Source organism: Mauremys mutica, chromosome 3 (genome assembly GCF_020497125.1).
Source record: "Mauremys mutica isolate MM-2020 ecotype Southern chromosome 3, ASM2049712v1, whole genome shotgun sequence".
NCBI lineage: Eukaryota > Metazoa > Chordata > Testudines > Geoemydidae > Mauremys > Mauremys mutica.
In genome coordinates, this window is record NC_059074.1 from 100,047,725 (window position 1) to 100,075,445 (window position 27,721).

At 40.3% G+C, this 27,721-nt stretch overlaps 1 protein-coding gene across 5 annotated transcripts in view; it reads left to right on the forward strand.

Moving 5' to 3' along the window:
* The window catches only part of AKAP7 (A-kinase anchoring protein 7), a 175,379-nt gene that overhangs the window by 140,042 nt on the left and 7,616 nt on the right, over positions 1–27,721 (forward strand). For 2 of the 5 annotated variants that reach the window (XM_045009906.1, XM_045009909.1), the window contains exon 8: positions 4,890–5,834. The exons of 1 other annotated variant lie outside the window; for it this stretch is intronic. In XM_045009906.1, coding sequence (XP_044865841.1) covers positions 4,890–5,074 — 185 coding nt within the window. In that variant the 3' untranslated portion in view covers positions 5,075–5,834. Of the gene's footprint in view, positions 1–4,889; positions 5,835–5,866; positions 7,104–27,721 lie in introns of those variants that run through there. 2 more of the 5 variants (XR_006578068.1, XM_045009907.1) reach the window with 2 other exon arrangements.

Consider the following 27,721-nt stretch of genomic DNA (forward strand, 5'->3'; position numbering starts at 1 on the left):
TAGGATAGCTGTACTGGCAGTTCTGACCAAAAAACAATATCCCCAGCACGTACATATAAATGGATTGGTTATCTACACAGGAGTTGGATCCAAATCAAGACACCAGGTCTGAAATCTATTTCCCACTCGGTCTCTGGAACAGGAGACACCAAACCTCCAAATCTGAACAACTCCATACATGGCATTTCAAAATCCAGATTCAGATCTACTCTCTCTCTAATTTAAGGGAGTCCTGAATTAGCATTTAGATCTGGCCCATTACAGAGAGGTAGAAGATGTGAACTCTGATCCAAACTTGGAGCCTGCTTTGGGGATTTTGGTTTACATCCATAGCTAAGTAATACCAACACCCTGGGAGGAGAATAAATTTCATTTAAAAATGTTACGGGCATTTTAAAAGAGTTGTTCTGGCTCTTGCAAGCTGAAATTTCAAGCATTAGTAAGAGCTCTGCTCAGCATGAATAAACTGAGAAACTTGCACAACATATCAATTTGGTATGATCTTTTGGAAAATTGGACACTTCTGGGATGAGCAAAATGAGGCGTTTATTCATTTATTTATTATTGATTCTATTCGTTTCTCTCACAGTGTTCAGAAATTTTTTTCTCAAAATATATATTTTCTCAAAATACATGCCAGTGCAGCAACAGCACACTCCACCATAATAGGTCATGCAACAAGTTAGCATCGGCATGGCACAGCATAGGCAACAGGTATAAGCGTGTGACATGCTGTTACACAAGCTGACTTTCAGGTCACAAAAAGACAACCCTTTTTTTGCATTTCTACAAGCCCCATTTGGGGTCTACAACATCCTGCTGCTGCGCCTACCACGAGGACTTATTTATTTGTATTCTGGTAGTGTCCATGATGTACTAGGCACTATCCACTCAGAAAAGGTGACTGTCCTGCCCCCAGAGTGCTTACAAATGTAAGAATTAGACATGCAATGTCTATGGGATAGGAGAAAAGGGATGTAGTCAAAGCATCCGCATTCTATACTTAAATACATTAATACCGAACTGCCCTTCAATCCTTCCTCCATTTGGCCATTTCTTGCTGAGGTCATGGAAGAATGGGATCTGGAGTAGTGATTGCACTAGAGGAAGACATACCTGTACGACTAATTAACCTGTAACATCCTCCAGGCACTCACACTGGTGTAAGTCAGGGACAGTAGGGATGTAAAAATTCACAACACTGATGAATACAGCTCCAGGTGTTTGAGTTCTGTGTACCTAGAAACCCTTCCCCATACTCCAGTCCATAGCACTGGTTCGAGGCACATTTACACTGAATTCACTTGTGCTGTTCACATGCAGAGAGATCTACACAAACTTTGGTTTCACGAACATCTCCCCAGTGGCAAAACAGAACTTAGGAGATGGTGTTAGGATGTTGGTAAGTAGTGAACATGTCACAGCTAGAGAACAAGTAGAACTCTACTGTACATACGTGAACTACAGTAACTCCTCACTTAATGAAAAATGCAACTTTATGCGAAATGATGTTAAACGAATCCAATTTGCCCATAAGAATTAATGTAAATGAGGGGGTTAGGTTCCAGGGAATTTTTTTCTACCAGACTCTCTCTCTCTCTCTCTATATATATATATATACACACACACACACACACACACACACACACAGAGTGTAAATTTAAACAAACAATTTAATACTGGTACTAAGTGATGATTGTGAAGCTTGATTGAGGTGGAGGAGTCAGAGGGAGGGATATTTCCCAGGGAATGCCTTACTGTTAAATGATGAACTAGCAATTGGCTGAGCCCTCAAGGGTTAAGTCACACACTGTACAAGGGGAGACAGCATTGCAGAGACAGAGACACACACCGTGTGTGTGTGTGTGAGAGAGAGAGAGAGAGAGAGAGAGAGATGCGCACAGCAAGCAGGAGTCTCGGGGAGCAGCTCCAAGGCAGAAGACAGGAGCAGCACATGGCAGTGGGGGGAGGGACTGCTGCAATTGCTAGTCTGCTGGGCAGCTGCTGCACAGGGAACTTAGGGGAGTGGGGAGCTCTTAGGGGGGCTGCCGGTCCACCCTGGTTCCAAGCCCCCACCAGCTAGCTGCAACGGGCTGCTCTTCCTGCAAGCAGTGGACAAAGCAGCCAGCTGCCAAACTAGGTTAGAAGGGAGCATTGCACAACTTTAAACGAGCATGTTTCCTAATTGATCAGCAATGTAACAACGAAACAACATTAACTGGGACGACTAAGTGAGGAGTTACTGTATATGTAAAAAAACCAAACCCATAAGTGTAGTCTTATTTTTCTTTTTCATATTTGAAGAAACTTCTTAAAATATATTTGTGAAGTTATTTGTATACAGTAATACATGTGTTTTTATACATATACACATGAATTTATGAAATAATGCAGGGAATATTTTTACAAGGGAATTCTGTCTATTCGTATGAAATCATATGCTGTTGTACAAGCAAAAATGACATTTCTTAATAGGCTTAATGATTTCCTTCTAATGGCATCTAATGGCTTCCATTCCTAATCAATCATTTTCTGCATATTAACAGTGATGTAGGGCCACTTCCTCAGAACTGCGGAGCACCTACACTTACCACTGACTTCACTGAGAGTTGCAGGTTCTCAGCACTTGTTAGGATCAAAAACAGAGCTTTTGAATCCAGCAATAATGTTACCCAACAGCTATCATGGAAACTTCCTCTGAAAAGTGCAATTACCTGTTCTGTTTCCTTGCCCTCTGTGCATGCATTAAAATAATGATTTTAATGAAACTCAAACTGCATTTCTACTATCTGGTATTTTCATCAAGATTTTGCTACCACAGGGTAGAATACTATTATTTTATGTCTGTAGTCACTCAATATCTGCTGTCAGACTTACCGGTAAGTAAAAGCTTTTGAATAATAAAACAAAGTTTTTATGGTGAAAAGCCACAGTAATATCTAGCTCAGCAGGTGTGTGTCACTAACTAGCATCTACTTGCTACAGAATGTTAACTCCATAAAGGGTCATTAAAAAAATATAGCCCCTAAACATACATGCACAGCATCATATTTACTGAACAAAAACAAAATTTGCAAATTTGTGGGTGCAATTAAGTCGTCAGTGAAAGTCAGGCCCTAAAAGCCAAGCAGTGGATAAAGTCATACAGCAGTCACAATATGCCAGGTCTGTCTTCCTTGGCTGTATGCAGTGTTGTTGTAGCCATCGTTTTTTTGTTATTGTTTCTCTTGTCCTATGACTAGCTTCTTACCTTCATATGCAATGTTGTTGTAGCTGTGTCGCTCGCAGGATATTAGAGAGGCAGAGTGGGTGAGGTAATATCTTTAAGTGAACCAACTTCTATTGGCAAGAGCGACAAGCTTTCAAGCTTACACAAAGCACTTCTTCAGGTCTGGGAAATTTACTCAAGGCACGTCTACACTACAAAGTTATGTCGACATACAGCCACTGTAGTAATTAAAGCAGTGTTTCACATCCATACCATGCTCCTGTCAGTAGTGCAGGTCCTCATCAGGAGGGCTTCCATCGACTTAACTGTGTAGGACATTGTGGGGCACGGATAGCTGGAGCCCCGCCTGTCCTGCATGGGGCTCACCAACGGAGCCCCCACCCCGGGGGTCCAGCTGTAAGCCTCATACAGGGCTGACAGCCAACAGGCGATGTAAGTAATACAGGGTCTACTTGGACACTGCGTCGCCCTGACTACATCAACCCTAAATACTACGCCTCTCACGGAGGTGGACTTGTTAAGTCAATGTAGTGAGCCTACTTATGTCGGCAGGAGCACCATTATAGTGTAGACACAGACAGAGTTACTTGCCTTACGTCGACCTAAGTCTGGAGTATAGACCAGTCCTCAAAGTGTAACAGCTATATAAAAGGCGGAACAGATTGTTTAGCATAAGTAATTATATTTTAAGGGACCATTCAAGGTGAAGTGTCCTGTTAAAACCCCTCCAGTGATAGGGGCAAAAAGAAGGGGGGAGCAGCTGTGGGAGCGGAGTTGTTACAATAATCCATAAATCCAGTGTCTCTATTCAGTCCATGATATTTAGTGTATAGCAAAATTATGAATTTAAGTTCCAAGGCTCCTCTTTTGAAAGTGATGTGCAGGTGTCCTTTTGAGGATGAGCACTGATAAATCAGATGTCGAGTGATCACTATGTGATGGCTTATTATGACCATCTATAAACTGCTAACCACCCACCTCCAGCTGCACCTTGTCGCTCTTACTTTTATAGGCAGATATCCATGAACAAACTACTGAATTTACATTGGCAAGGATTAGAGATTGTCAGAAACCAGGGAAAAAAGTACAAAATATTTTTTCAATTTTTTGCATTTAAGTTAAAGTTTTCTTACTAGCTGTAATACTTTTTTTTGGGGGGGGGGGCAAGGGGGAGTGAGCCATAGGCCTCCTTTTTCCAATGAGGAACTCTTGGGATTAACTACAAACATCTGGGAGGCTATGCATTCTTAAAACAAAAGGATAACACGATTCCAGAGCATTCGTAAATTAACTGTGACTGGTACTGTTTTAAATATCTGAATTTAAAGTGTGTTTGCTAAGGAAAAAGATTTAAGCAGCTAATATCACTTCCAGCTTTCTGATTGAGATGCTTTATATTTATTAGTTTACAAAGTATTTTATAATTTTAGATGAGAAGTTGAATATTTGCAGTTTGGTAGATTTATACATGGCTTAACGCATCATATTTGGCCCAAGTCTTGTAAAGTGGGTAATTATTTCTACAAATTCAAGAACAAAACAAGTTAAAATCCAGCTGATAACCTAATATGTAGACTTATGTTTCAGACACTGTATCATGATACACTGTGTGTGCTATCTTTCCATGGCAATTAGTTACTTCTCTTGTCTGTTATGGTAGGTGAAAAGAATGGGGCAGAGCCAGATGATGCGGAATTGGTGAGCCTCAGCAAAAAGCTGGTGGAGAACGCAGTCCTCAAGGCTGTACAGCAGTATCTAGAAGAAACTCAAAACAAAAACAGACAGACAGATGGAAGCCCAGTGAAAACTGAGGAAGCAGCTAGTGGCAATAAGAATGAAAAATGATAGTGATAACAGAAAGTGAGCGCTGTGAGAATGCCAAGGAAGCACAAATCCACCAAGAATAACCATCAAAACATGTCCCAGCTGCCTGTTCAGATCTGCTAAATTATGCTGGCTGACTTGCATTATGCTTTGTGAACGTCTCTTACCAGAAATGTGTTCTGAATCGAGGGGCACTAACAAACACTTTCTTGAAAAGCGTTTGCATTGCCGAAAAACGACTGAATGCTGGGAAAGATGATTGGGGGAAAAAAAGACAAGATTTTGAAATAAAAAGATCGAACTTTCACAAGCTCTTAACTACAGAGAATCTCTTCATAGCTTTCGAAGAGGAACTGAACCCCTTGTGTATGCCTTTTGCACCGAAATGAATGGCCATGGAACAACGCCCTGCCATAAATGAAAACTATGCGAGCTACATTGTTTGGCAGAGCTGCATAACTGCTCAATTGATCTGCAGCAGAGAACTCCACATTCTGCTGCAAAGCTAAGGGCAGGCAATGCTAAACTAAAAAAGTTACTAGAGATGTTTATCACAGATACTATTACACAGTAGGTAATATCATGGGAGTTTCTCTTGAATGTGACACTATGAAGTGTTCTTCACTTTTCAGTAAAGTTTGTTCACAAATTATATTTTTTGACAAAACACTACCTTTTTATATATAATGAACATGGGTGAAATTCTAAGTACTTAAAGAAAACACATGCCTGTTTTGATACATTAATGCCATACTTTAATATTTAGAAATGACAGTTATATGCAAAATATATTGTATCATTCTTTTCCTCTAGGGAAGAGCCATGAATCAGACTTAATAAAGAAAGCCTTACACAGAGAATCGCTGGCCTTGTTCTCAAAACTGAATAAGATAAAGGAGCTCTTATCAAACCCTGAGACCCGGATGAAAATTAACAGGGAACTGTTTCAAGACAGACAAACAGCAGTCATTAAAAAGTCATGTTGACTCCAACTCTCCAGCTATGGTAAATAGCGATGGTGTAAAATCTCATATGGTTGTTTTATGATGAAAAATATTGTTTTTGCAAATTTTCCATCTGTTTTTTTTTTACTACAGCCAATATAAATGAAAGCCAATATAGTGTGTGGTATTGTGTTAAAATATATGCACAGAAAAGAACAGACTGTTTACTGATGAGTTACAGTAGCTCTCTAGATCAATTTTTGGATGGATGGATGGATGGATGGAAGGAAAAAGTTAAGGATGCAGGTCTCTGTCATGATTCTGCCACAGAAACACTAATTTCTGATCAAACACTGTGGCCATTCTAGAACACATACTCTCAAAGTGATTTTTAAAATGTATAGCTGAAGAAGGCATTTTTAATTATTAGTCTTTTCTGTATATGCTGGTGTTTTGGGTTGGCACTGATTCTTGTTTGTTTGTTAATCAGCACTTGAATACACATGCTGAAATGTTTTTTCTGCTATTGTTTACATGCAAGCAAGAATGTTTTAATCTCTCAAGGTAAAGTCCTGGCTCCACTGAGGTCATTGGCAAAATTTCCATCAACTTCAGTGGAGCCAGGATTTCACCCTCATTATTTATTGTTCAAATAATCATTGTTCAGAATATTTGCCTTGTCACTTCTATGGAAACAAGATGCTTCTTGTTTTTATTTCTGTTATTTCCTCCATCTCTTTGCCCTCTGCTATGTGAAAAGGGATCTGAACCTGTATTCCATGTGCACTCAACATATCTACTGAGTTCAGTGGAAGTATTGGGTGCACACACAAAAATGCAGAATTGGGCCCAATATTAGCACTTTTTAAGCATTTGTGGAAAAACTGCCTACAATTGTAAAATCATCTAGTTAATCATACATTCTGTGATCAACATCAGATTTGTGCTGGTAAAACTGCAGTATAAATATTAATATTAATATGAAATTATATTGGTATTTTATCTCATAGATCAGCTATTTTTTTCTCAAGTGATAGATGAGAGCATATTGAAAAATGCATCTTATGTATTTGAGTCCATCCTCCTAATAAAATCATTTTCTCTTTGCACGGTGTCATCTTCCCCCTCAAATGGGCTCAGATAAAATGAAGTACCACCTTTGAAGGTAGCTGTAGCAGAGGTAATTAAATGACTTGGGTGCAACTCCTCCCTCCCCCACCAACTCATACCTAATTATACGATTGTGACTATTATGCCCAGATGAGAATATTGAATCTGGATGCTGAAACCCTATAAATTAAGTCCTGAATCTTTCTGAATCGGTATATATTGGAAGAAAATACCTACCAGTACATTACATTTCTAACAGAATTATATGATGCCCCATGTCAAAATTTAAAGGACAAGACACCAAACAACACTGGAGATTAACCTTTTTGAAGTTTCCTTGCTACTTTGTATACTACATGGGTTAGAAAGTACAATTTACTATGTACCCAAATCCTAACCTCGTTGAAATCAAGTGTTGACAGAGGAAGTAGTTCAGGATTGGGTCCCATACATAGGTGCTGGAACTAAGGGTGCTGCCGCACCCCTTGGTTTGAAATGGTTTCCATCATATACAGGGTTTACAGGTTGGTTTAATGGCTCTCAGCACCCCTGGTCCCATACGTCCATCCACAATGCATTTGTGAAAGAAAGGAAAGAAGGAAATTTGCCATCAGTATTGAAAATAAAAATCCCAATTTTCTAAAGTAGCTGCATAAATTATACACACAGCAATACCCACTTTATGGGCCCAGAATGTGGCTGGTTATCCCTTAGGCTAGCTAAAGACAGAAGGGAAAAAATGGTGAGGTACTTATTAGCACATGTGCTGGTTTATCAATAGTATGTTAGTCACCACCGCATCAACAATTTATGTCTGTAGAGCAAGATATACAAGAATAATCAACCAGGCAATCAGATGCATAAACAAAGGAGCTATACTATGTCTGAGTTTAAGGGGGAAAAAAACCACAAAAAAAACCAAAAAAAACCACACACCCCTACCATTTTTATTAGCTGTTTTCCTAAAACAGTCTAATCCCAATATTTTTCAACTAATTGGTGATGGCGACTAGTGTTGTCATGTGACTTTATCAAAACCTTTTCTTTCCTGCCAAAACACTTAGAAAAGACTATTTCTATAATCCAAGTCATGTCTGGTGGTGCTAGCCTGCCACTTTAGAACCATGAGACTCTGCAGCCACACTGTTTTGGCCTTGTATACAGATTTCTTGTACAAGATTTGAATAAGGCATCGTGTGGCATGACATACTGTTGATATGATGGTTGCCCTGGAGAACATGGGCATAGAATCATAGAACTGGAAGGGACCTCGAGAGGTCATCTCGTCCAGCTCCCTGCACTCATGGTAGGTCTGAGACAAGTGTTTGTCTAACCTGCTCTTAAAAATCTCCAAATGATAGAAATTCCACAACCTTCCTCATAAGTTCATTCCAGTGCTTAACTACTCTGACACTTTAGGTTGGACATTAGGAAAAACTTCCAAACTGCCCTGGCTGCAACTTAAGCCCATTACTTCTTGTCCTAGCCTCAGCAGTTAAGGAGAACATTTTTTCCTCCCTCCTCCTTGCAGCTAACTTATGTACTTGAAAACTGTTATGCCCACGCTCAGTCTTCTCTTCTTCAGACCAAACAAACTACAGGACCCCACTTGATATGCCTTTTCAGTTTGACAGTGAACCACTCATAACTACTCTCTGGGAATGGTTTTCAACCAGGTATGCACCCACCTGATAGTAGCTCCATATCTAGGTTGTATTTCCCTCGTTTCCTTATTAGAAGGTTATGTGAAACCATATCAAAAGCCTTACTAAAGTCAAGATATACCACATTTACCACTTCCCCCTAGCCACAAGGCTTGTTACCCTGTCAAAGAAAGCTATTTGGTTGGTTTGACATGATTTGTTTTTGACAAATGTATATGTTGACTGTTACTTATCACCTTATCTTCTAGGTGTTTGTAAATTGACTGCTTAATTATTTGCTCTATTATCTTTCCAGGTACTGAAGATAAACTGACTGGTCTGCAATTCACCGGGTTGTCCTTATTTCCTTTTTATAGATTTGCACTGTATTTGCCCTTTTCCAGCCCTCTGGAATCTCTCCCTTCTTCCATAACTTTTCAAAGATAATTACTAATGGCTCAGATATCTCCTCAATCAGCTCCTTGAGAATTCTAGGATGTATTTCACAGATCCTGGTGACTTGAAGACATCTAACTTGTCTAAGTGATTTTTAATTTGTTCTTCCCCTATTTTAGCCTCTGATCCTACCTCATTTTCACTGGCATTCACTACGTTAGACCTCCAGTCACTAATAACCTTTTTGGTGATAACCGAAACAAAAAGTCATTAAGCACGCTGACATTTCCACATTTTCTGTTATTTCCCCCTGCCCCCACTGAGTACTTAAACAATAGACAGGTTTGTCCAATTTTAGCTTCTATGTCTAACCAACACATTCTAACTTTCTCACATTGAGTATGTCACTTCTGAGCACTTCCAGCTAGGACTTGTCCAGGTAACATGATGAGATGTGCCTCAAAAGGTGGTTTTAAGGATTGTTAAAATAACAGGGCGGTGGGGGAAGGGGAAATCAGATCAATTAATATTCATGCCATCTCTGAGGTATAAAAACAGCAACACTTCCATGGAGGAAATATGTATTTGAAAATTGCTGGTGTAACTGAGTACTTATGCATTGGAACCAGATGATACTAAGTGAGTCTGAACATGAAGAAAGTGTACTTACATTGGAACCTAGATAAAGGGCCAGATTTGTCCATCTATAGGGTTACACCAGAGGTTAATTGCATCAATGGAAGTTAACATCAAGAATGAATGTGTGTCAACCTCTAGGTAACAGGAAAACCAAATGGCTTTTTCTTTCTTGACTAAAGGATGATATAAATCCAATTGTTAATAGAGACTTGACTCTTAGGGCCATACCTTAACTCACAATAGTACTTTAAGTAAACAAATGGTCTCACTGAATTCAATAGGATTACTTTATCAAAATATTATTCACTGTTAGAGTTTCAGTCTGGCTCTTAGACCTCAAAAGTCTTTATCAACTATATTCACAGGGATCTCTGGTTACACATATATACACTCTCTAGGTCTTATTTTGTTATCAGAAGCTATGTGTGTCTCTGACATGGATCAAAGAGGAGGGTCAACTTACACTGGGGACAATTCAATACTGTTTGCGCCTATTGCCAGTCTAGCAATGCTTTATGTATTTTGTTAGAACTCTGATTTTATCATCAAGATCTATAGTGATACCCAAAACTTTCATAAAACAAGGTGTTGGTAAAAATGAAACAGGAAAGAAATTGCAAAGGCAACAGTATTCAGCACAGCTTGTAAAGTCATGTTTTTAGTCGAAATACATTTTTGTCTAATTCAGTTATATTAAACAGGATGGATCGATTCAAATAATTGATTTTAATGATGATTTAAGTCAGCAAGCAGAAAATCTTGATTTAAAATCATTTTTAATCTTGTTTTGTAATTGAACTTTTCAGCTATTTCCCTAAAGAAAGGTTGATTTCATAGGTTGGTAACCATTAAAACATGTTGACTTGCAAGTAAATATAGTCTTTGCTCTAAATTTGCTACTCCTTTTTGCTAACTGGATGATGCACTATACATCTTATGCATTTTTAAGCAATTATATAGCTTAATTTGCATTTCTCCAGATTCTTAATTTTTACATTTATGTTAGAAATGATGACCACCATATTTCTTATTTAGTAGATTTTTTTCTCTCATTTGTGTCAAGTTAAATTTGGATGGAAACTGAAATTCAGTTACAAATTAATGAAACCAGGATATTAAAATTGTTTTTATTAAATAAAAATTACCTTAAATGTGTTGGTTACTTAAATATATATGTTTCATTAAACTTTTTTCTTAAAACTCACTGGCAAAGGAAGTATATCCGTAGTTAGTGATTTGAAGTGATCGTTTCTGGTCACCGTGTCCCTCAAGATTTTAGAACTAGAATATCTTGTCCTCTCACACCTCAATTTTTATTCATAGATTGGAAGAGAAAAAATGGCTTTACTAGTTTGAATTAATTAGTAATTAATTAATTATTAGTAATTATTGCAAAATGAAATAAACATTCTCTGGGCACCTGCAGAAGAGGCTACTGCTTTCAAAGACTAGTTTAGCATTTCAGCAAACTCTGGTTCCAGGTGCTCAGCCACTGACTTCCACTAGTTCAGTGGTTTGACTCTCTTTAAAACTTCAGCTGCAAAGATGAATTGCTTAAATATTATTTAATTTTAAATTATTTTAATCATATGATTATAGTAAGTTTAGACCTTTTTGGGTGTCAATTAAAAAAAAAAAAAATTTAAAAATCTTTTTTTAAAATCAGTTTCTATTCTCTACCCCAATATGAAACACTGTATTAATGCAATTAAACATAAATCTAAAAGCTAACATTAAATCTGAAAACACTGGATGAGTCAATGAAATATGTTCTCTGTGGGCCTAACCCATTTCCCACTGAAAGTGTTCCAGTGACTGCAGTGAAGGCTGATGGGAGCCTGTGGACTGGTAAACAAAGGCAGTGAATTTATTGAACTTTGTTTTCTCCTATTTCTAAACTGGGCTTTTACTGTGTTCGTACCAACTTTTAAAAAACCTCTATTAACTGTCTCTTTTTGTACAATGTTAATGAACTAGCCTTTTGATTTAGCCCCAATGTGAGTATCTGAAACGTTACTCGGTGCAGTTCTCTAGTGAGCTCTTCTGATGGAGAAGGCAAGCAGTCACTGGCCTCTCAAAAAAGATCAGGGTAACTGGACAGAGAAGGCTCTGATCTTCCTCCCCAAGCAATGCCATAGGAGAGTTCATGGAAGGCAGGGGGGCTGTATGTACTCTCCTAGAGCCAACCAGATAGCCAGATAAATGATGTGATTAATTGGCAGCCAGTTAAGGTAAGGTAAGCTTTAGCTTTGTGAAAAATGCTCTAAATAAAGTTAATGGGCACGTATTTTAGTATTTGAATTGTATTATAAATGCCTCTCTAAAATTCCACGGACTGACAAAGCAGTTCTTTAGCTGGTAAAGGTTTTAATGTGCCTTAAAAATAACTGCCTACTCCCAGAATATGATGTTCAATAGAAATTGTCTGGATTGTTTGATTTGAGTAACTGTAATGTTTTATGCAAAGTTATTGACTGTGTGGGAAAAGCAACAGGAAGTCATATGGTTCTTGCAGGAAAAGGTGACACATCAAGCTCTGGAAGTGATTATGCATTAATGCATAAATGTAGTTTACTTCATCATTCCTTTGATCAATACAATTTCCGAACAGCAAAGTTCTTAGTGTGTACTCATCTCCTCATTTATATTCTCCTTATGTCTTTGATGAGAACATTTGTCTTGAATGAAAACCAGCCCTGAGAGCCTGCTGGGCTGAGAAATAAAAAATAATAATAAAAAAAACCCAAACACCCCCCCCCAAAAACAACACACATTTCATGTGCGAGAAACAATTAGAACAATTCATTGGAAAACAAAGAGAGTGATATACCTGCCATGCCATTCCCAAGTAATAGCTAATGGAGTACTGCAGCAATTAGCAAAAAAATGTTACAGTAAGAGGTGGATATTACACATCTTATTGGAGGACACAAGTTCCATTTTCTGGATGTGGATAACTATTCTTAAGTCAGTCCTTGTAAAGTTCAAACAAAATTGAAATCTGAAGTGAATATGCAGGGAAAGAGATTTATGCTGCCTGCCATCACCACAGTATGGATTAGCAATAGATATAAATTAAAAGCAATATACTAGCTCATAACCAGGCTCATATCTGCATAACAGTTACTTAGCTTCCTCCCTACAGAGCAGCAGAAAATGGATTTCAGAGAGTATCAAAGAGACAGGATAGATTTTAAACTGCGATTTAAAGAAAGGAAATGGAGACAGGAGGCAGGTGGAGTGGAATAAGTGAAGGCTAGCCGCGGTACCACGTGTGGATAATCATGGCAAGGAGACCATGCTGAATAAGTGGTTAGGGGAAGAGATACTGTATATATTAGATGTTGGACTGAGTGACTATTGATTGTTGGAAAACCAATAAGACAATTTCAAGAAATGGATAAGAAAAATCGGGAATGTGAGAGAAGAAAGGGAATATAGGCTTGATCTTGCAAGGAGCTGAGCACTCTGGTCCCCTATCCAGCAAAGGGTTTAAGCATATGCTTAAAGGTAAGCACAAGTTATCCTATTTGGTGGGAGGGGACCAGAGTACTCCACACCTTGCACAATCAGACCCTACAAGATTCCACTCTCAGAAGGAAAATAGTTTAATTATATTTTGCTCCCACTAACAGGTATTAAGGCTTAAGAAGATCATAAAATGGAGAACGGCAACAGTCAAAGGAATTAATGCACAAGGATTCCAGCAGAGGCACATTTAGAGTAAAAGCAAATTCTCCCTTCAGATATGGGAGGGAAAGACAGTTTGGGGATCAAGGAAGGCTCCATGATTTCTACCTTGGGAGCAAGATTCAGTTTGAATTAAGGATAGTAGAAGCATTGAAGAAAAAGGACTTTAAGCCAGGAGGAGAACTTTGGCATTGAAGCATACTCCACAAGATCATTATAGGTGTTAGAAGAACCTTCTGTAAATGCTCATGATCATGAACTGCCAGACATAACCAGAGGGAAACAAGAAAAACACAATGAGGAAAGGAGGCATGCGAGGAGCCATTAGTTAAATTGAAACACAGCAGCCAGTTTAAGCACAGCTTTAAAAAAAAGAGCTAAAATGTACAGTGGAACAGAGATAAGAAATACTGAAATGATGGGAGATAATAGCATGACCCACACCTAGGCAGTCAAATAGTGTGTTTGTGTCTCAGAAGCAGTAGTCAGCTTTTCTGCTAAAATGTATGACTAGCAAAGTGGTTGCATTGTTGTGAAACACCACTCTATCAAAAAATATTGTAGTGAAACAACGAAGAAAATACTGCAGGGGAAAAAAAAGGCTAAGGCAGGAGACAATGACCTACAATTGTATCTACAAGCTCCATCAGATGCTCTGTGGAGAAAGCAACGAAGCAAGGCTTAAAGCTTCTTACAAATACGACACAGAAGTTCAGTGGAAGTAAGCGTCTAGCAATTCAAGTGGGTAAGGTAGAAAAAAAAATCTTTGGCTGCACATAAGAAGCTATAGCAATTCAGTCTGAACAATTTCATGAGTTGTAGTGTATTACGCCAACAGTGGAGCAACACAAAACGTAATGCTGTGTGGGAGAGAAAACAAATCTCAGAGAAAGATCCTATCCCTAAACTGATAGTTATGTATAACTTAATTTAATCACAGTGACATTGAGTTGCTAGTTGCATTACTGCATTCCATAAAATAAAGGAAAATGTATAACTCAAAAAACGATGGCTCAGGGGTAATAAAATGCTCATTCTTTTTATAGCTAATGGAAGTGAGCAGCATATCAGTGTAAGCTACTAGGATAGGCCCACAACAAAGGCTGCCAGAATGGTCAGGCAAACCTGAAGATTTGAGAAATTAACAAACTTCCTCCATGGTTAGAACATACTTTAAAATAAAGTGTGCCGCAGCTCAGCACTAGAACCCAAACACTTTTCACAAAATGGTTATTAGTGAAGGAAAGTCAGAGCGCAGCCAAACCAGCATATGAATAAATGAAGGAGCTGAGGAAGTGGGGGGAAAAAGATCAAAATAAAGCCATGTCTACACTAGGAACACTTTGCCAGTATAGCTGTACTAGTATACTCTACTGGCAAAAGCACTGCTAGTATTGGTGCAGCTTATATAAGTAAAGAGATGCACTTTTGCCAGCACAGATTATTCCAGTTCTCCAGAGTGAAACAAGCTATACCATTAAAAGCAGTGTTTTGCAAGTATAACTAATAGGGCTGTCAATTAATCACCGTTAACTCACACAATTAACTCCAAACAATTAATCACAATTAACAAAATTCATCGTGATTAATAAATTTCAATTTGGTATTCTATTGTTGTACGTGCGATTAAATATTTCTGGATGTTTTTCTACATTTTCAATATTGATTTCAATTACAACACAGAATACAGTATGGGACATGAATCTTTAGCCCATCTGGCACATAAATATCTTGCAACGCCAGCTACAACAGTGCCATGCAAATGCCTGTTCTCACTTTCAGGTGACATTGTGAATAAGAAGTGGGCAGCATTATCTCCTGGAAATGTAACCAAACTTGTTTGTCTTAGCGATTGGCTGACCAAGAAGTAGGACTGAGTGGACTTGTAGGCTTTAAAGTTTTATGTTGTTTTATTTTTTAATGCAGATTTTTTGTACATAAAATTATACATTTGTAAGTTCAACTTTCATGATAAAGAGATTGTACTACAGTACTTGTATGAGGTGAACTGGAAAATATATTTTTTGTTTTTTTACAGTGCAAATATTTGTAATAAAAAATAAATATAAAGTGAGCACTGTACACTTTGTATTCTGGGTTGTAATTGAAATTAATATATTTGAAAATGTAAACATCCAAAAATATTTAAAATAAATGGTATTCTATTGTTGTTTAACAGTGCAATTAATCACATTTAAAAAAAAAAAAAACCTCATTTGACAGCCCTAATAACTGAGTCTTCATTGGGGCCTTCTGCCAGCATGGCTATGTTGGTCACAAAGCGCATCTTATCACACTGCTGACCGAGACAGTTATGCTGGCAAAAATCTGCCATACAGACTTGGCCCATTTTGAGAGTAGTCCAACTGGCATATGCCCTGCTCAATCATCCCTAGTGAAGATAAATCAGGACACCAACATTTATGGATACAAAAAAAGGAGCATCTAATTATCAACTCTTAGTGGTCCTTAAGAGGCAATGACAGAGTGAATAACTATAATGGCTCTAGCCCATTCTTGGGTAGCAACAAAACCAGTATGAACCAGACATGTTAGACTGGGAGAACTAGATTGAAGGTCTCAGACCCCAGGCTGCAGCCTGAGCCTGGAATCTACACATCAATGAAACAGCCCCACAGTCCGAGCCCCACAAGCCTGACTCAGCTGGCATGGGCCAGCCAGGGGTGTCTAGTTGCTGTGTAGACAGGCCCTGAGAGACCTAGAGGCAGGAGGATCTGGGTTGGCTAGGAAAAAATGTAGGCTGGTTCTGTTCCTGTAACTTCAAAGGAAAGTCTTTCTATCTTAGCTTGCAGTGAAGTGTAAGATTAGATATTTAATGCTTTGTTCCAACTGCTAAATAAAAACACTTTGTTTTAAGAAGTCTATTGGTCACAGGCTCCCCAGTGGTGAAAATGCAGGTGCCCAAAACTTAGCTGGACTTACAGGGTGATAAGCGATTGGTATGCCTGGAGCAGTGTACATGGCTTCTGGTCTAAGCACAGAAAGGCAACAGGCTCAAGACCTAAGGTAGATGCACTCAGAACACCAGAGAGATATAGTTTAGACCAGTACTGAGAAGAGAGCTTGTCAGTTACTATCAAGTATATATCACTTCACTTGTGTGTTGATGAATTAATGTTACCTAATAGTATTGGAGAGTCAGACAGGCCCTATCTAGAATGTGGAAAACAAGGTGTTTAGCAAACATGGTAGCTAATGTGTATTAACTAATATAGTTTTATAATATCAGTTAGCACCTAGCGTAGAAACAGACTAACATTTTCTCAGCATACCTCATTTTTCTATTCTAGACAAAGCCACAGAGATGGAGATGGAAATCTGTGACTTCCTATAGCAATGACTGATCACAAATTACATTCATGGAATATGTGACAAAACTAGAAAACACACAGGGGCTCACGTTTGATCACACTGTGTGATCTTCCTTCATCTCTTAAGTGCATGATTTTTCTTTCCCAGTTCCTACATTTTTAAAAGCAGATTTACTTGTATTTTATAGACATTGCCTTGCAGAGTCTGTTTTAGAATCAGCAACTGCAAGCCACATTGTACTATGTTATTATTTGTATCCATCTGTTTTTCTATTATTGACTTTCTGTATTCTTTGTTTTCACTTGTTTATGCAAGATTAGTTTCAAAATAAAAATACTAGCCAAGCCAACACAGCACAGTCTTGACTATGCACTCCAAGGCATTGCACCCTAGCATCCCCATAACATAGAAACTTCAAAATTGATCCAACTGATATTTGAAATGTTACTGACACTTTGGCCTGGTCTACACTACGCGTTTAAACCAATTTTAGCAGCATTAAACCGATTTAACGCTGCACCCGTCCACACAACGAGGCCCTTTATATCGATATAAAGGGCTCTTTACACCAGTTTCTGTACTCCTCCCCGACGAGAGGAGTAGCGCTGAAATCGGTATTACCATATCGGATTAGGGTTAGTGTGGCCGCAAATCGACGGTATTGGCCTCCGGGCGGTATCCCACAGTGCACCATTGTGACTGCTCTGGACAGCAATTTGAACTCGGATGCACTGGCTAGGTGGACAGGAAAAGCCCCGCGAACTTTTGAATTTCATTTCCTGTTTGCCCAGCGTGGAGCTCTGATCAGCACAGGTGGCGATGCAGTCCCAAATCCAAAAAGAGCTCCAGCGTGGACCGTACGGGAGATACTGGATCTGATCGCTGTATGGGGAGACAAATCTGTTGTATCAGAGCTCCGTTACAGAAGACGAAATGACAAAGCATTTGAAAAAATCTCCAGGCTACGATAGACAGAGGCCACAGCACAGTGCTGTGTGACAAGCGTAAAGGAAAGCCAAAGAATCCAATGGACGCTCATGGAGGGGGGGAGGGGGTACTGAGGACTCCAGCTATCCCACAGTCCCCGCAGTCTCTGAAAAGCATTTGCATTCTTGGCTGGGCTCCAAGTGCCTGAAGGGTCAAAAACATTTTCCCGGGTGTTTCAGGGTATATATGTCGTCAATTTACATCCTTCACCCCCCCCCCGAAAGAAAAGGGAAAAAAATCATTTCTCGCCTTTTTTCAATGTCACCCTATGTCTACTGCATGCTGCTGGTAGATGGGGTGCTGGAGAGCTAAACAGCAGCATTCTCTCCCCTCTCCCCCGTGGCAGACGGTACAGTACAGAAGGACTGGTATCCGTTCTCGTCATCAGCCCGTGAGTGCTCCGGGCTGGCCTCGGTGAGGTCGGCCGGGGGCGTCTGGGTAAAAATAGGAATGACTCCTGGTCATTCCCAGCAGATGGTACAGAACGGCTGGTAACCATCCTCATCATAGCAACTGGGGGCTGAGCTCCATCAGCCCCCCCTCTGTCATGTATAAAGAAAAGATTTTGTACTGCCTGGACTATCATAGCAGCTGGAGGCTTCTTCCCCCTCATTTTATCTCACTAAAAAGTCTCTGTTTCTTATTCCTGCATTCTTTATTACTTCATCACACAAATGGGGGGACACTGCCACGGTAGCCCAGGAGGGTTGGGGGAGGAGGGAAGCAACGGGTGGGGTTGTTGCAGGGGCACCCCCTAGAATGGCATGCAGCTCATCATTTCTGTGGGATCTCTGGGGCTCTGACACGGAGTGGCTGTGCTCTCTGGTTCTCTAGTACACTTGCCCCATATTCTAGGCAGGACTGACTATTTTTAGACAAAACATAGGAAGGGAATGACCCAGAGGGTCATTCCCATTTTTGCCTATGCGTCCCCGGCCAACCTCAGCGAGGCCGGCCAGGAGCACCCATGATAGCAGCAGACGGTACAGAACGACTGATAACCGTCATCTCATCGCCAATTTACAATGGCAGACGGTACAATATGACTGGTAACTATCTCTGCTATCTTGCAAAGGCAAATGAATGCTGCTATGTAGCAGTGCAGTACCGCGTCTGTCAGCAGCATCCAGTACACATACGGTGACAGTGACAAAAGGCAAAACGCTCCATGATTGCCATGCTATGGCGTCTGCCAGGGCAATCCAGGGAAAAAGGGCACGAAATGATTGTCTGCAGTTGCTTTCCCGGAGGAAGGATACCCAGTATCACCCGCGACACTGTTTTTGCATTGGGATCTCAACCCAGAATTCCAATGGGCAGGGGAGACTGCGGGAACTATGGGATAGCTACGGGATAGCTACCCACAGTGCAACGCTCCGGAAATCGACGCTAGCCTCGGTACATGGACGCACATCGCCGAATTAATGTGCTTAGTGTGGCCGCATGCACTCGACTTTAGACAATCTGTTTTGCTAAACCGGTTTATGTAAAATCGGAATAATCCCATAGTGTAGACATACCCTTTCAGGCTTTGTAAAGGAAAGACATTTCTCAAACCATAGGAAAAAATGATTATTCAGTGCACAAAATATTCCCTTTATTAAACGGTATCCTCAGACAGTTACTAAAGGGAGAAGGGGAAAGGGAGAGGAGGATAGTCTTTGGCTGGGCTAGCACTAAAGCAAATATTTTTATTTCATTATTATTCGTAACAGATTCATTGATTTTAAAGCCAGAAGGAACCATTATGATCATTTAGTCTGATCTGCATAACACAATGCCATAGAACCACACCTTCTGGTTGGCACCTAGAGACCACAGATGAGATTGGGGCCCCATTGTGCTAAGCATTATACAAAATATAGTTCTTCTCATTTGTAATATGTAACCATGAATGTCCAGCTTGTGCTTTGGGCACGTATCCCATAAATTGAAACCACTACCTAATACAAAAGGTCTTCCATAAATATACCTGTATTAGCCTTTCCCCTCCTCAACTGCTTTAATAAAGAGAAAAATAAAATTCTGGACTCTGGCAGATCAAGGGCATGGGAAACAAGTTCCAGTCAAAGGACCTCTCAGCGATCAGCCCTCTGTGCTCAGCTTCCTCCCGTTTAAGTAGTGAGAGAACAGAAATACGGGTAGAATCTTGAACGTAGTAGGAAAGCTATTCACTTGCTTTCTGTAAAAGATTTTATAGAATTATGGTTTACACTTAACCTGCATCAGGTTTCAATAAATATGAGGTAATCCTCTTTAGGCAGGGCTGCAAGCATCCTATGATATAAAACTAACCTGTTATATTAAATCAGGCTGCTTTAGGATCATTTCCCACAGTTTTAAAACTGAACATTTCATCACTGTTCCACTGAACTAAATTCACCTCTTGGGCAAAGTAAAACACATCAACGGTGGGGGTTTGAAAGCACTTAGTATTGGCTTAACTCTGCACCCATTGAAGCCAATGGGAGATAGAGTTAGGCCAATGATGAGCGCTTTTGAAAATCTCATCTCGAGTCTCAGGGGGTAAAGCAAATCAGATAATGAAAAGATAGGTTTGTGAATATATTAGCAAATAAATGACTTAAATTGTAGTTGCTGCTATTCATAGAGTCAAATCATCATTAATGAATATTCATCTGACTGTTGCTATTAAAAGTGTTCAAGTGTCTTGACATTTGATTAGCACTGGAAACTTATCTGAGGTTTAAATTTCACTATTTGCCTAATAAAAAAAAGTTTCAGTCATGCGGAGAGGGAAAAGACAATCCACCACCTGACCATCTGTACTACACGTAACAAACTGAAGGCTATTTGAATAAGCCAATTACCTGAAATTAAAACTTCCCCCATGCATTCCACTCTGATTACCAAAGCAAAAATAATAATTTCAAACATTACACAATATATTGAGGGAAGCAGAAGTCCTGCAAAATGCTTGTGGGATGATTTTGCCATCTGTATATATTTTTGTTTGGTACTAACTCAGCCCTGAAGAGCAGACCCAGAGATGCAAAGCTCAGTATAGGAGGATACACCGCGTATTAACAATCCTTCGCATTTGGTCACAACTTTTGCCCAAAGATCTCCAAGTGCTTTAACAAAGGTGGGTCAAGTATTGTGGTGCGCTGGGTAGTATTGTTTTATTGCTGGGTGGGATCAGAACAGTTCAGCTGTGTCACAGAAATGCTCCTGTAGCTCAAGTGGCCGAAGCCAGGATTTCTGGAGGAGGAAGATCTTAGTTTTTAGCCACTCAGCTACAGTGAAGTTCCAAGAGGCCATGATGAGCAGCATTGTGACAATCATGTGATTCTAAGTGGCCCTGGGTTTGTTCCACTATTCACAGATACGATGAGGCGTTGAGTGTAAGTGGTTCACTTGCCAGAGAGATTACCAGCAAATCAGTGGCAGCATCGGGAATAGAAACCAAGGGTGAAATTCTGGCTCCACTGAAATTAATGAAAGTTTTGCCAATTGACTTCATTAGAGCCAGATTTCACCCCAGCTCTCCCAACTCCCATTCCTCTGCTATAACCACTCAACAAATCTTTCTCCTCAATAAACTGTTAATAGCTTCACTGTTACACATTAGTCACTACTTGTACCACTGCACTGTGAAACAGGGCCGCCCAGAGGATTCAGGGGGCCTGGGGCAAAGGAATTTCAGGGGCCCCTTCCATAAAAAAAAAGTTGCAATACTATAGAATACTATATTCTCGTGGGGGCCCCTGATGGGCCAGGGGCAAATTGCCCCATTTGCCCTTTATTCCCCCCCCGGGCAGCCCTGCTTTGAAAACCCTGCAGCCCCATGGGGACACAGGCACTCAAGGGCAAACTGTAAAAGACATAAGGATGCTCTAAGTTGCACCCTGTGCCAAACCATTCCCTGGAACAGGCAGCAACAAAAATAGTAGAACATGGTCCTGGACAACTGGGATCTTAAGCCCCACCAGAAATGTAAGGATCGCATGAATAAAGAAACCCTGGGTTTGGCAGAGAAACTTGTTTGTCTACTTTTAATAAAAATAGACAATTTTAGTCATGGTGCAATACTACTTATTAATGTGATACTCAGCTGTGTTATTAATTAACTATAGCCCCCGACTAAAAAAAGAAAAAAAGTTGTCTACACCCTTGCATATAGTCACCTTCTCTCTCCCACCCTCCCATCCTTTCACGGGAAAGGCATTTCAGACAGGCTAGACGATCCAGCAGAGTGCATTGGGCAAAATATCTAGACTAAGACAGATTCATGGCAGCAAGAGATTAGGCTTCCTCTATTATCTCAGGAGAGACCTTTTTAAAGGAAAGGTTTTATTGTTCTATTACCTCAAAACAGACCTGGAGGTTCAATAGCAAAAATAAATTAAAGCCCAGAGAACTTTAATTTTTCATTCTAATTTTGTGGCAATGCTCACGCCATCCCAGACGGGGATATGACAACATATATATGGAAGAGATACACAGCTCTGATATTCCATTATGTGGAGAGAAAATAAACTGGTTTGTGTTCCTTTCAAATACATGGCTACACTATATTCAGCTTATCTATGTTAATACTTCAGAACTGAGGGAATGAGTAAAACTCACAATCTCCATTATTCAGGAACAGGATCTAAATTTTTGTTTTAAAAATACTCAACTGCTCAAGCTTTAAATTCAGCTGCTCTATGAAAGAAGATGATTATATTACATTTAGCCCATAGGCTTTGAAATGCTGCTGTTATAAATTTTATCATTTACTGGAAAAGCACTGACCCACCAAGCTGCAATCAGATTATCGGTATCAATCTAATTATGGAGTGCATAAATTCAGTACAACCTACTGGAGATAAGAAGCACAGCTCATTCTTTCATATCCTGGAGGGATTTTCATGCTCCAGCAAGGTCTCTCTCACCACTGGTAGAAGGAATTATCCCCCCTGCACCCATTGTTTGGCTTAGTTCAGAATTAAGAATTTGCACTTGATCTAAGAAAGAGGAAATTAATTTCTTATAGCACTAACCTGCTTGCTATTTCTTCCTCAAATTGGAAGTGTGCCTACAAATGTTCAGTAGATACAAAGGGCCTTATAGCAGGGGCAAGTGCCACTCCACTGAAGGGCTTCTTTCACTCTTTTTGGAATGGAAAAAAAAAAAAGAGTAAGGAGAAGACTCCAGGACCCTGATGTTCCCTGCTGCCTCTATCACACCTACTACCCCAAATGGCTTTTGTGCCCAACACCATCAAAGCTGTTTTCAGCTATCTTCAGGGACTAAGCATGTAGCTTCCATAGTGTTCCTACTCCCTGCTAACCTGGGGAGTTCAAGCTTGGATTCCTGGAATGGCCAGGAATTCCCATAACATTCTGGGCAGGCTCTGTTCTCCTGTTCTTTTTGTCCTCCTTGTGAGGTGCTGGTCTGTTTCCAGCCCCTGAGGGACTTTCTGCCACACCAGATCTTTCAGGCCTTTCTTCCAGGGCACATTCAAATAGAACTTGCAAAGAGTAACAAACTCACAATCAATGCAGGCTTCCAGAAGCCTTTCACTCTTCCCTTCACACCAGAGCTAGTCACAGGAGCCAATCTCCTACATTTCCTTCAACTGAGGCATCTCAGCCTTCTATAGGGAACATCTGATCCCTTCCAAGGTGGGTCTGATAAATTGAACAGGACTGGCTGGTTGCAAGTCCCCTGACCCTTACAAGGGGCAAGATTAAAGATTCCTGCTCTGTCCTTGTTTTCCTTTGATTATTCCTCACAATCTAGAGCACAGCTTTACAGAAGCACATGAACTGTGCAATAGTGGCTGTACTGTCAGCATAGAAAGATATATTCTATGGTAAAGTCCTACACTGATGGGGAGAGGACTGGGTCACCTAATAGGGTTTTTCCCTTCTCTAGTTTCTCCGTTTATGTATTTGAGGAGCATCATGGCATTTAATTCCATCAGCTGTTTGGAATATGTAGTGCTGCAAAATGCTTTTCTGATAGTATAGAACCTCAGAGTTATGAGCATCGGAGTTACAAACTGACCAGTAAACCACACCCCTCATTCGGAACCAGATGTATGCAGTCGGGCAGCAGCAGGACAAAAATAAGCAAATACAGTACTGTGTTAAACTAAATAAAAGGGAAAGTTTAAGAAAAAATTTGACAAGATAAGGAAAATTTCTGTGCTTGTTCATTTAAATTAAGATGGTTAAAAGCAGCATTTTTCTTCTGCATAGTAAAGTTTCAAAGCTATCTTAGGTCAATGTTCAGCTATAAATGTTTGAAAGAACCACCATAAGGTTTTTGTTCCAGAGTTATGAACATTTGAGAGTTCTGAACAACCTCTGTTCCCAAGGTTTCCTAACTGAGGTTCTATTGTACATCCATTCAACAGAATACAAACAACAATGCATACAGTGAAAAACCTCTCACACGGTGCTAAACCGCACCCAGTTTCCAAGCACAAGTGTGTTACAGTTACAGATCTGACCGATGCCATGCCATTAGGAGGACAAGCCTGGTGGAGTGATAGTTTTGCACAGAGAAGCAGACTCTGCTGGCCCCAGAAATGATTCTACTCTTTGAACATATTTGGATCGGAGTTGAAAAGCGATCTCTTCTAACAGCGTTTCCCAAACCTGAGGAATGAGGGGCCAGCTATGGGGCACAAACAGACCTCTTCAGGGTCTCTGCTTTCAATCGAAAAAGAAAGTCTCTAGCCATTACAACTCATGAAGATGATCTTCAAAATGAGACCTGAGTGTAACCAATGCAGCAGTGTCTAACTGGGTTTGCAGATAGCCAGACATAATAGCTCTGAAGCATGAATTTCCTCACTGATTTCAACAAGTGCTAGTTAAGAAGCCTGTGATATTGTTAATTTTGACATTTAAAGTACTTTGCTGCTCAGAGTAAGCAAAAAGGTAAGGAAGCATCACATTTCTCAACAAAGGGATAGCAGGGTGGGTACAAAAGAGGCCTACATTAACATGGGTAGGCCTCTAACACAGTCATTTTCAGACTTTTTTCATCTGTGGACCCCTAAAAATTTTGAATGGAGGTGTGGACACCTTTGGAATCTTAGACATAGTCTGTGGACCCCAAGGGATCCACTGACCATACATTGAAAACCACTGCTCTAACACATGGCTAAGTTACATGGACCTGGTTGATTTCTTTTTCCTGAATGAGGCTCAGCTTTCAGAAGTTTTGGAAACTCTAGCATACAACGCAAAACACCTTTGCAGTTCTCTGCTCCTTATCCTGAGTGGAATGGAATTAGATGATTTGAAATACATAAAGTTAAAAGGAGACTGGTTAAAAAACGCCAAGCTCATGAAGTTAATGAAGCAGAGTTGTCAGGTTTCACTTACTATGAAATGAAATGGTAGGAAGAGTGGAAGGTGTTAAGTTTAAGTTCTCATTGCCTTAGTCCTGCTTCATAGATTTCAGGCATGTCCCAAAACTAAGGCTCACCAGGAAGGTGTACTGCCAGTTTCATTCAATTGCTCACTCTCGTCAGCTCTAATAATAGCTCACCCAATGCGTGGAGGGCTGGACAAGTGGCAGTGCAAGTTATGGTGAAGGGATTTAAGTGCTGATCTAATGCCCACTGAAGTCAATGGGAGTCTTTCCACTGATTTCAGTAAATATTGGTTCTGACCTTTAAGGGTGAAACCACCAATTTAGCTCTCTTCTTTTTCCCTTTCATGCAGATTTTCTGCATGAAGATACTGTGATGAACATTACACGCTCCAGCGCAAGGCACTCACCTCCTGCTGTCATCAACGTAATCATCTTGACATGGAAAAAATTCCCATTTTGCATAGTAAATACAGTTTCTCATCTTACACTGCCAGTTTCCATGCTGCTCAGATGAGAAAGCAAACGGTTGGTGGGTTTTTCATAATTACTATGCAATTAAGAGGTACTGTACTTATCTCTCTGCCCAAAGAAAAGCTTCTGAACAGCTGTCAGAACACTTCTGAAACATCCAGTTCTCTGAAGGAACATCCTGTATGTTTCCATAATACCCAATTATCCCGATCAAATATGAGGTGGTATTTCCTCAATGGCAGGGGAAGCTGTAATGATTTAGTAATCAGTTCTTGCCTACAGTTCACTACCATGAAATCTTTGGAAGCAATTCATATTGAAGAATTGACAACGCTTTGAGAAAGGAGAAGTCAGTGAGAGAGACAGCAGATATTGTTATGATTCCATATGAATAACTGCAGGAACTGTGTGTAGTATAACAGTTTCATCTAGAGCCAGATACCACTCCCACTGAAGTTAAAGACTTATAATATCTATATCTAAGGGTATTATATTGCTGCCAAGCACCCTAGTATCTGAACAGCAATAGCAAAGTCCCTAGCAGACCTCCAGGATTCTTTGGCACTTTTCCATTTTGGGGGTCATACTAAGGATGGGGTTTTTGCTCCCCAGAGAAGTGGGATAGAACATTACATTGCCCATGGCGTGATGAGCGTGACTTCACAGAAGCTGAAGGACTTTTTGCTGTGTTTCTGTAAGAGGTTTCAGGGGTAAGCAATGCCACATTGTAGGATTGGTATCTCACCATACTTCAAGAGATGTTTCAACCAGATCCTCTCTCAAAATTATGTTTAAAGACAGTGATCCTGCAGAAGTAAATTTGCATCATGAGAAGTTACAGACACACAACCTCAGTTACTGTTAAGGTACATTTTGAATGTGTGGTATAGGGTGTTGTGTGTTCTGTACCATTTATTCTAAGTTGGGCCATAAATCTCTGCAAAAACCAACGAGAATGAGCTTCTCTGTTCCTTTGCATAATATATTATTGTGGGAGAGTGAAGTTCTCCCAAAGCTCTACATCAAAACCCTGGTAAAGCTCCCTTTGCTGGACACTCACCAGGCTGATGTGTTTGGGTCCCACTACACTAGACATCTATGCCTTAAGCTGAATAACTGTCCCTTTGCTTGGCCTCTCTGGTACACTTCCTGGACACTGGCTTACTTTCTGTCACCTCTTTCCAGAAATGGGACCTCCCTGTCCAGCTGCCCTTGGCTCCCAAGACCAGCACTGATCCCTACAGACTCCCCAGTAGCTTGAACAAGACACTTTCCCAGAGCTCCTCCCTTGCAGAGACTCTTGGTTACAGTTTACCCATCCAGGGACATGTGAGAGTTGAAGCACATAACACAAAGACTTTGCAAAAGGTTCCAAAGCCAATCACTCTTTACTCTAGACAGAGTAAGAAATATACAGATCTAGACAAAACAGCACACCTATACTGATCTCCCTGCCTCGGTTGCCTCACTCCTTTTGAGTATTTTTTGGTCCTACCCCAGAGTCTCTTACAGAATCCAGGATCCCCACTCCTGCATATGGCTTCTTCTCCAAATCATGGAGTCTCTCTCTAGCCACTGCCAGCTTCCTCCTTTGGCTGGTCCACAGTTAAAAATAATCCTTCTACTATGAAAGCATGCCCTTCTGTCACTCTCTCCTGCTCAAGCTTCCTTTGTCTGAATCCCTCCGAGTCTTTAAAGATGAGCACTATCACCTCTGTGTGTGTGTGTGTGTGTGTGTGTGTGTTCGTTCTCCACTCTTCAGCTACCAGCTGCCTTCAGACCACGTGGGTAGAACTGGTTTTCCCAGCTCAGTACCCTCCTTGGCATACCCATTGTTCAACCAGAGCCCAGTCATTAAGGTGAAGAACTTCCTTCATTTGCTCTGCAGCTTCTTCCAAACTGGAAAGGGTTAGTGGTAGGGAGGGAGAGGTGCAATACATATCAGGGATCCTGTTAACTCATGGTTGACTTGCCACATACTGAGGCATTCAATGATTTAACAATTTCATAAAACCAACTAGAATTTTTTTTAAGTATCAGAGGGGTGGCCCTGTTAGTCTGGATCTATAAAAAAGTGACAAAGAGTCGTGTGGCATCTTATAGATTAACAGACGTAT